The following is an 11,149-nucleotide window of genomic DNA, read 5'->3' on the forward strand; positions in this document are numbered from 1 at the left end:
TGGTACTACTTTGATTATTTAAATTCGCTTACCGCAATCCAATCAAAATACAGCGTATGAATACATTACGTCAGTAAACCCCCAGATACGGCTTGAGAATGCAGGTATCGCGTTTATGGCTATGAACTAGGCCACAAGTGCCCTAGTCCAAAAATCCGTTGATCGATGAAGGATTTCCCATGCCGCAGCGAAAACGTCCAGCTCGAACAAAATACCAACCTTAAAACAGAATTCCGACAACTTTTTAATATGACTTCTAATCAAAACTAGATCAGATTTACCGAACTGCATTATATGAATACCCCTGTCCACACTGCTATCTCTGATCATGACGTATGCGGAAGTAAATCGATGTTTACGAAGACGAAAGCTGTGAAACTTAACTTGTTTCGTTTGAAAGTAGTGTTGGAATGGTTTCATTGATGTTTTAGAGCTGTTACATTAAGATGTACGTTGTTTTCGTTTTAATGACTTATTCATTTATTCTTAATAAAGTACATTAGTCATAGGAAAATCAAGGAAGCTAATCAATTTTATTCATAGTTTTTACTCGAATGATGTTTAATGCGTAACAAATGAACTTATATTCCTATAGTTTCTTAACTACATTTAATATCAATCTTAGTTCAGTCGTTGTTCCATTTCATTGTAGTTATCCCTTTCGTTTTGTCTGCCTATAACATTCTATAGTCTATTTCATTTAAGTTAACTATTTTATTCAAGTTGCTTTAATATTACATTCAAGTTGCCTTTTAATTTGTCTACTTAATTGTAGTTGTCTAATTCACTGAAAATGTCTATTATGTTCTAGTTATCTTTCACAGACCAATTGCATTTTTCATTCAAAATGTCTATCGCATTATCGTGATCATCTACATTCTAGTTGTCTATTATCATTATGATATAATACATTCTTGTTTTATATAATTCTCCAAGACTATCTCATTTAAATTTTCTCTTGCATTCTAGTTATTTATTCCATTTTCGTTCATGCTTTTCGATAAAATATGGAGTTTTATCAGTGAAATAACAACAGCGAAAATATCCATTTGATATTAACACGGCTAAGGAGTGAACATAATTTGTGAAAATATCCTCTTTAAGAACTACTTGAAATGCATTGTAGTTACTTCCCCTCGATCAACACTAAACCTTAGAACCAGAAAATGATGCCAACAATTAAATTGAAATCTAAAATCTAAAAAAAGTTGCGTAAGTTTAATTAAAGATATATTTGGAAATAAACAACTTACTGTTAAATAGAAAAAATGGTTGTCCAGTTTTTCAACTGTTTTCTTGAACTTTGAAGATGAATGCTTGAACATTTGCTTTCAAACAAAATAAATTACAGACGAAAACGACTGGTCGAACATAAATGCGATGTAATATCAGCGTTTACATCTTTTTGAACTGTTTATCGTTGTTATACATAAAAATTAAAACACCCATTAACAGATTAACTGATGATTGTTTTACCCCACTCACGCATCAAAATGTGTCAACAACCTATGGTGTTCTTTACATTTTACCTGGAAAACGACACGTCCTCCAGCAAACCATACTGATCTCTGACTGTGACGGATGACTGAATATCCATATGTATCATGAAACGAACTATAAAACTAAGAAACATGGTTTTATCAAATGATTATTCGAAAATCTTTAAGTATTTTTCTATGACGCTCATAAAAAATAAAATGCGATCGTACACTGAAATTAACAAATATCCTCTATATATTAACTTATAATTGTCTTATACAGTCTTGTTGTGTATTTCCTTATGGATGTCTTTTTCATTATAGTTATATTTAAGATTATAATTGTCTGTTTCATTATAGTTGTCTATTACAAATGGTTGACTGTTACATCCTAGTTGTCCATTAAATTCTAGTTTTTTTTATCACATTATAGATGTCTATAACATTCTATTTAATTTAGTGTCTGTCATGTTCTAGTGTTATATCATAGTTGTCTCTTTTGTTTTAGTTGACTTGTTTATTATAGTTTTCTATTATATTGTAGTTGCTTATATCGTTATAGTTGTCTACTATTGTACATTCCTGTTTACTATGACGTTATAGTTGTTTATTTCACCATTGTTGTCTCTTCGATTCTTGTTGTCTATTACATTCTTGTTGTCTGTTACAGTCTAACTGTCTATTACATTCTTGTTGTCTGTTACAGTCTAACTGTCTATTACATTCTTGTTGTCTGTTACAGTCTAACTGTCTATTACAGTCTTGTTGTCTGTTACAGTCTAACTGTCTATTACATTCTTGTTGTCTGTTACAGTCTAACTGTCTATTACAGTCTTGTTGTCTGTTACAGTATAACTGTCTATTATATTCTTGTTGTCTGTTACAGTCTAACTGTCTATTACATTCTTGTTGTCTGTTACAGTCTAACTGTCTATTACAGTCTTGTTGTCTGTTACAGTCTAACTGTCTATTATATTCTTGTCGTCTGCTACAGTCTAACTGTCTATTACATTCTTGTTGTCCTTAGCATCATTCTTTCATTTAACTTTCTAGTTGTCAGTTTTGTAATAGTTGGCATTACATTAAAATTATCTATAACATTCTAGTTTAATATTATATTATAAATGTATATGTATTCCTACTTGTCTATTTCATTATTAAAGTTCACTATTATATTCTAGATGTTTATCACACTATCGTGGTCTAATCCATTCTAATTGTATATCAGTCATCATTGTGATCTATCACATTCTAGTTGACTATTACATTCTATTTGTTTATAACATTCTGGTTGTCTATCCACTTGTATCGTATTGTATTCCAATCTAGTTGTCTATTACACAATTCTTACCTAGTTCATTCTAGTTGTCTATTACATTATTCTTACCTATTAAGTTTACCATAACGTATAACTTACATATTGGGCTGTCCTCACTGGATATTGTTTGTTTTCGATGGGTTTTCGACTGATGTTTAGTTTATACTTCTATAATTTTAACTGGTTGTAAAGACAGCTACAAGATGAACGAAGAGTCTGTATTCTCACTATGTTCTGAATTACCTTAGTAAGACCGAGCTCAGCCCACTATTTTTGTTTTGATTCAAATTGTTTTATTTTCTCCTTTTCAAGACATTTGAGACTTATGAAGTACTTTGCGACTGTAATGAAAAAAAATGAAGCTTCTCATAAATGAACATAGTTTTCATAGTTTATTTCAAATGCATAAAGGCCAAAGGCACATGAGCATGCAAGATTTATGCACATATACACATATTATGAAAATTCATAGGTCAGTTGTCAAATACGATTTCATAATTACAACAAAAATACAAGAAATAACTCTATATTTTTTATATAATACACACTTTAATATGTATTTACTATAATATTATCACAGTGAGGAGACAGTGGTTGCTATATACATGTTAACTTATTACATATGTTAAATATACATAGAGTGAACTTAGTCTTATATTTTCCTATTTTTCTGACTCTGTACTAATATCATCAGTTTTGATACTGACAACACTTAAATTAACACAAATTGTTAGCAAAACGGGAAATTACTATCATTTGGCACAAGAACAATAACTCTTTACCGCTAAATTCATCCATGAACAGATCTCCATATACATCTATATAATTTTATTATATACCCATCATAAATCCACACGCAATATATATCGCAAAATACGTTAGTCCGTATTCCACTCCAGTGCAATACGGCCGTATTCCACTCTTGTGACGTCACGTCATAACAAGTATCGTTGCGCGATGCTAAAATGACGTCGTAAAATGTTTGCAGATTTTGATTTCACTCGGCTTGCGCCGAAAATTTCGGGATAATTCGACACTTATACCGATAGGTGTCTTTTTCTGGTGCGTTTTAACTAAAAGTACTTCGTCTTGAAACTTAAAAAAAAACTTATTCACATACATCTCAAATTAATTATTAAGTATGCAAGAAAAAAAGAGAAAATTTTAAAAAGAAACTTTACATTAATCTGTTATATGATTTTATCAAAGTTGGCGCCAAAACGAACATGTACACGTGTCACAGGGGGCGCTGTTAACTAACAAATAAAACAGGATAACTAGGAAAATTTTAACATCAAGTTCAGCCACAGTTGTTGACGATTGCTTGTACCGAGTTTCATGAAAATCCGCCGATGTTTATGTTTACGCCTGTGCCTCAACGGTGACTCGGGTAGCCACTTGGTTCCATTTGATTCCGATCGCTTTGCGGCCTTCTTTGTTTTAAACAAACATTTACCATGCAATCGTATTTCAGGGAGGGATCTAAAGGGACCGTTAACGGCCAACACCAGAACCTTGAAGATTTTGCAAAATGTTTAGTCGAACTTTCCCAGGGAATCACTCAAGAACATCGCAATCTATTAGCAAAGGTAGGGCCATTGTGTCGAGATATTTCATTGGGTGTTGATGAATGTTATCAAAAGGGTGCCAATCATAATTTTCAAATACATTTTTATTATGAAAAAGAAACTTATCGCACTATTGTTTTAACATGTACATAAAACTCCATATTTGCTGTTCAAAGGAAGACGAGTACAAGCGAACCATAGCAGCCTTACAAGAAGAGAAACGTGTTCTCACAATAACAGTGGAGCGTCTGACTGAAAAAAATGAACAAAAGTGCAGTACATCTGAAACTGACCAAGAAAGGAAATGCCTTCGTACAGCTGAACTTGAAGAAGAATTAGAGGTGTGTAAGTTTCACTTACAAAATGGCACAAGACAAATTCAACAACTACAGTTGAAAGAAAAGGAGCTTCAAGAAAGAGTTAAAGAGTTAGAAACTAATCTGGAGAAGAAACACAATGAGTTTATGGTACTGAACTCTGAAAAAGATGAACGTTTGCATACCATGAATAACGAGAATAATGATCATTTGAAGCGATTACGGGAACTCACCAATTTAAAAATTACTGCAGACAAGGAAATCACACGCCTGAAAGAAAGGTTTGTTGCACACTATGGGGCCATATTATCAACGCGCGTACGGCAGTAAATCGTAAGCTCAAGAGTTTCTGTTAAATGGCAATCGATTGTGGAAAATTAAATTGAAAGGTTTCCTTGGAAAAAATCCATAATCTGACTAATAACGCTCTTTGTTACAAAATATATACTCTAATAGAGTAAAACCGAAAATTCTATCGTATAATATGTGTTGGTAGGATGACGCCTTTATCTTATTTAATCATAAAGCATGGTATTATCAGTATTTTGTTGGTGTATGCTTTATCCTGAATTACTGGGAGAATGCCTTCCTTTTTAGAGTACGAGAACTGGAGACGACTAAATTACAGCGAGCAGAAGAGTGTGAAGAGGAGCAACAAAAGACGCGAACAGAGCTGGCGTGTAATCGCCAGGAACTGGAGGACACGAAAACAAGGTCAGTAAAACAAAGTTCTTGTCTAGCATTCCACGGCCGTTTTGTTTTAAACGCGTTGTAATTATCAGTAAAAGCTTTTAGAATTTAAGTTAATTGTTCGGTAGGGATTATACTGGTTTCAAAAGCAATACTCGTGACCTCTTGTCAACGCCTGGTATCTTCACCAAAGGTTAAGCAAGTTGCTGGGTCAGAGGCTGACGGACGCCAACCCAAACATCGCGGACCTGAGTGACCAGAACCGGCCTACGAAGTTGGCGGAGCGTTACTCAGAGCTATATGATAACCAGTGGACAGAGGCCTTCGAGACGTTAGATAGGATGTACTGTGATGAACAACAGTCCATATCACACCTGTTTAATATACTGAAGGTATTTCGTTGAACACACTTAAAAGTCATGATGGCATGGTCCATACATGTTCCTGACATATGTATTATTTTTTCTAGATTTAGATTGTTTCACAACGTGTTACTGTCATGCACTGACTAAACTTTCAGATTACTTTGGAGTTTTGCCAACATGAAGCAAAGTCCCAGATGGGTTTACTGAAGAGGGCGCTTGTTTTAGATGACGACAGAGTACGTTTCATGACGAATTAAGAACTAACTGTTCACCTACTTTTACATTTAAGACATCTATTCAAAACTTGAATATTTAACTTGCATGTATTCAATTAAGACAATCACTGTTTTGCTAATGTTATATTGTATATATATATATATATATATATATATATATATATATATATATATATATATATACATAAGAAAAAAAAAAAAAACGATAATTTTTTAACATTTTGAGTTCTGACAACAATGATAAAGGAATGTAAATGTTATTATGTGTAAGTTAAACACCCATTTAAGAAGGCAGACAGAGCTTTGTCACTGGTCCAGAAGCAACTAAAGGATTGCAGAAAGACTTTTGCCAAGGAATCCGGAACTTCTTTGTTTACGGTAAATAACTTTTTTTGCGTTAACATATATAACCGGTTGAATAAACTACATTATTTAGTATTTTAAATTATCGAACGATCGAACTGTTCTTCACTAAAAAATAAATATAACATGTACAAATGTTTTTTCTATTTTCTTTTTATAATTAAGAAATTCAAAATGAAACTTCATCAATCGAACTCAACAGTCGAACAGAATGCTTTAGCTGTGGATAGTTTCCTGAAAGAGTGTTTCACTTTATGCTGGCTGATGTGTGTACAGGATCCTCCTGTTGTGTTTGGTCCGTTCCCCAGACGGGGAGATCGATTTGAGACCGATGCATACAAGGCATACACAAGCAGCGGTCCTTTTGTGGACTTTGTTGTTTGGCCTGCCCTGTATTTGCATGAAGATGGTCCAGTTTTGTGCAAAGGGATCGCTCAAGGCTTAAAACGTAATGGATTTGATGGTCGAAGGACACAAGATAACGAAGTCCACACCTCAGAGCAAGTAAGCGAACAAAACATGCTTCCAGAGGTTGAAGTAGGAGAATTTAAAGTTGTAGGCGGAAATGCATCTACAAAGGCCAACGACCAAAGTACAGCAGTAACAGCGGCTGATGTACAGCGATTCTTTCAGCTTATGGGGCGATACAATAACGATAAATCGAAAATAATAAGTGAACTCGGGGAGAACAAATACCGGGCGTGTTATGATCACATTACATCAAATTTCGGTACAACCGGTTTGCCTCCTATATGAGGAATTACATTTCCAATAGAATAGATCTAGACCTGTGATGAATTCATATTAATACAACAAAAATATATGTACACCCTTGAAAGAGGTTTGGTTAAAGATGATTATTCGACAAAGCAACAGTATACGGTGATTGAACGTTTGGAAAATTACACCAACTTATCAATAAGTGGAAGGAACATCACGTAATAAAGGTGAATCAAATACTTAAGGTGGCATCAGTTAAGTGCATTAAAAGTCGTGTGTAAATAAAACATTTCGATGAAATTGTTATTTAAATTGTTAAAGTGCATGTCGTTGTATAACTCTTCAAAGAACATCAAAAAGGCTTAACTACTAACTAGTAATGGTGTTGTTAGACAAAACAAGTCGTATTTACTTTAGCGCCATTATTTTACCCTTTTCTTTATGATTTATAAAGGAGACACCAAACTTCAGTGTTCCATATGTCTATATTAGACAGTGCATCATGGGTGTTACAACAAGATACCAGCGTACTGATCTTTTTTTAAGTCAACACGCCTTACATTTGTAACATGTAACGCGATCGCCATATGACAGAAAGGATCAGAAAGAGAAGCTGACTGACATTTGCATATGACTGCATACTAACAGATCGAAGTATTACCCATGGACATTATGAACTGTTGACATTGTGAAAACAATTTGGAAAGTATTTTACTGTATTTGTAAGCAGGGACGCATTTGTTTCATAATAGTGGAATTAACTGTACAAATATAAATAAACAAGATATGTCACAGAAACGAGACAAATGCCCCCGGGTGACCGCGTTCGATAGATAGCCATTGGTATTTAGGCCTGCATGTACAGATAGCCTTCAGCATCTACCATATTTCCATGGTGACATATCCTACCTTCCCATGTAGTTTGTTAATATTTAGAAGTCGAGAGCGGGTCATTTTTGTACTTATAAAAAGTATGTGTAAAATGTCAACTTGAACTTAAACTTTAAACGAAAGCCAACAAGCGTGTGCCATTTTTGTTCTTTTTGTGTCGTATAAAAATCCAGCAAACTTGGATCTATATTTAAATAAGAATACAGATTGAATAATACGATTAAATCATCAATATTGGAAAGTCAAGTTTCAACTTAACAGTTATATTTCCAAAACTATTATTTATCAGTATGTGTTAACATGTTTTTATCAATTAACTGAGTACCAACATGCAGTGTGGTGATATTAAGAACTCCATAATTCAGGGGAAATGGATACAACTTATGATTGCTTTTTAACTACAATACTTAACACAACGAACAGTGGACATGTCAAAACTGAATTTGGGAACATGCTGTAAATTCTTGAACGACACCATGCTAAAAACTCTTGATCACATGGGTTCTTTAGCCATCACACCAACATTAAAAGTTAAAGATGAATTTACCATACCATATGTTGCTGAAGACGCCTTTGAAATGTTTAAAACATTGTGAATTACTCAGTACAAATAACACAACCAAATACTCATATGAAAATAATCTTAAACCGCAGATTGTCAATTTAAGGTCACCATGACCTTACCCTTTGACCCACTGACCTCAAATTCAAAAGGGTTCATCTGCTGGTCATGACCAATCTGCCTGTTAAGTTTTAGGTCCTCCATTGGTCTATGCGTTCTTCAGTTATTGATCGGATATGGATTTTAGCTTAAGGTCACTTTGATCTTGACCTTTGACCCACTGACCTTAAATCAAAAGGGTTCATCTGCTGGTCATGATTAAACTGGCTATGTTTGAGGTCCTAAGCGTTCTTTTGTTATTGATTGGATACAAATTTTCAGCTTAAGGTCACCTTACCTTTACCTTTAGCCTGCTGACCTTAAATTCAATAGGGCTTATGTGCTGGTCACCAACATGCCTACCAAGTTTGAGGTCTTAGGCCTAAGCGTTCTTCGGATATTGAGCGGAAACCCTTGGAACAGACAGACGGAAGGGCGGACGGTCTGATTTATATATTTTTCCCTACGAGGGCATAAATACTTCGTGAAATATGCACATACACCATTTGAGGATATGAATGTGATTGAAATTATATAATTCATTTGACATATATTTTGTGTTTGTTAAATGGGACTTCTTTTTGTAGATTTATTTCTTATAATATCAATAATTGTCTTAGGTATAAATTCGTGTGCGTCCAAAAGCAAGCATGCAATGTATTCTTCACACACTATTGCATCCACGACTGTTGTTTTTTATTATAAATTACTGTGATCATCGATGAAGGACAATGTGATGTTGTTATATTATGAAAGCTGCAAAAACAATTAAGATAACTGAATTACACTATAATGTGCCGAGGTTATACCGTTGGTGTTTCTCAGATATTAGTAAAGCGTCAACGTCTCTCGTGATGGGTAGTTGACATGAACATTACCTCAAAAATCGTCAAGAGACATCATGCTTACTTAATACATACATGTAAGCAGCGTAGGCCCATGGCTAAAAACAGAAATGAAATGGACTCTGGAAGAATATTGCATTATACAAAATGTCTGAAAACCTACGGTCGTCCGTCGAAATACTTAGAATGACGAAAAATAATATATTAACATATTTATATAAACTATTCTGAAGTGTTTTCAAAGCTCAAATAGTGTAAAACATCTGCATTGAAATATATATGTTAATTTACCATCATTGTACTTCATTTATCAAATATATATTTAAAGCTACTGTTACAAAAAATAAGCGAGGCTAAACGCCAGAAAATCTCGTGCCCGAGTCGTCGATCTTCTTTTATACTCGAGCCTGAGAATCCAAAAAATCTGTTCCCTCGGGATTTAACGTTCATTCGGAGTTTCCGTAAGGTAATTCGTGGGCTCGTGCTGCACTGCTGACTAGTAAGCTGACAATATAAAACTTGAGGGAAAGTGGTGACGATATAGGTCGTTAGTAAGAAGCGGTTCGAAAACTGTTGACCATATTTAGAAAGAAGGTGATGCTTATTGTTAATATGAAATATTGAAATGATTTGTATGATGTATTTTAAGTTTTATAAAGTACCGGGGCTAAAAATAAAAATCATATTCCCAGTTCGGTACTTCTATAGATGCATGCTTTTGTTTTGGATCAAAATATATTGTCGAATATTACTTTCATAATGACAATGTAAGGAATGAAGTGTGTACGAACTAGGACAACGTCCTTATCCCAGGTAAGATATGAATAAAGTAGAATTTCTACATAAAGTCGCAAAATTTGGGGAGAAAATACATGGCTGAATCAGATAATTTTTTAGTCATTAAATTGATATGTTTATATTATATTACGGCATTCAGTTGGAGACGGCTTACTTCTATAAAAAAAAACGTTTTCTTTATGAAACGGGTTTTTGGGAGAGGCCGGATAATAATTTTTTTTTTAAAAATGCTTATTTTATCGTGCCGGGATTTTGTAAAATTAAGGTTAAATAATGAACTTAGTAAAACACGGCAAGAACATAGTAAAGAAAGAAAAAAAATCTTCATTTTATCAAATTTAGGAACTTTTTTCGTCAGTCGTATCAAATTCCTGGATTTTACATAACCATACAAAATATTGGAGATACTTATGTTTAAAACACATTTATTAAATGAATAAATCCAACCATGATAGACAGATATGCAATAATTTAAAGGATCAAGTATCATGGTGTTAACGAGGTTTGGATAAGATAACATGCATGTTCAGTATGGAAGAGATGGGACACTTCAATACATTCTTTACTACTCTTTTACATTAGTTAACGTATTATACCATTATAAACCCAATGGCGAATGCAGACGACTACCGATACATTTAACATACAATACATCTACGTTAACCAGTTTGCTCCAAAACATCTCAGGGATCACTATCAGGGGGGAGAATCGAGCTTAACCTTAGCATTCAAACAAGATGGCGGCGCCCATGTAAAAGGTGAGTTTTTCGGCGATTTAAAATTTTGGAAGCCAGTTTAGACACTGGCATATTGTGAAAAACCTGCTAGAGAAAATTCCACACCCATTGGTACTTGGATCTCCATGAAACATGCTGTAGTTTTGTCAAACATTCGGACAT

The 11,149-nt window shown here is 34.0% G+C and overlaps 1 protein-coding gene across 1 annotated transcript; it reads left to right on the forward strand.

Annotated features, from left to right (window-relative positions):
- The first annotated feature begins 318 nt into the window (after positions 1–318).
- On the forward strand, positions 319–8,097 carry LOC128230338 (myosin-9-like). Its single transcript, XM_052942529.1, has 8 exons — positions 319–448; positions 4,271–4,385; positions 4,541–4,962; positions 5,279–5,395; positions 5,565–5,763; positions 5,892–5,972; positions 6,261–6,350; positions 6,501–8,097. Coding segments are annotated over exons 1-8 (1,617 nt in total). The 5' UTR covers positions 319–446; the 3' UTR covers positions 7,092–8,097.
- Positions 8,098–11,149: the final 3,052 nt, after the last annotated feature.

Source organism: Mya arenaria, chromosome 4, assembly GCF_026914265.1.
Source record: "Mya arenaria isolate MELC-2E11 chromosome 4, ASM2691426v1".
NCBI classification, from domain to species: domain Eukaryota; kingdom Metazoa; phylum Mollusca; class Bivalvia; order Myida; family Myidae; genus Mya; species Mya arenaria.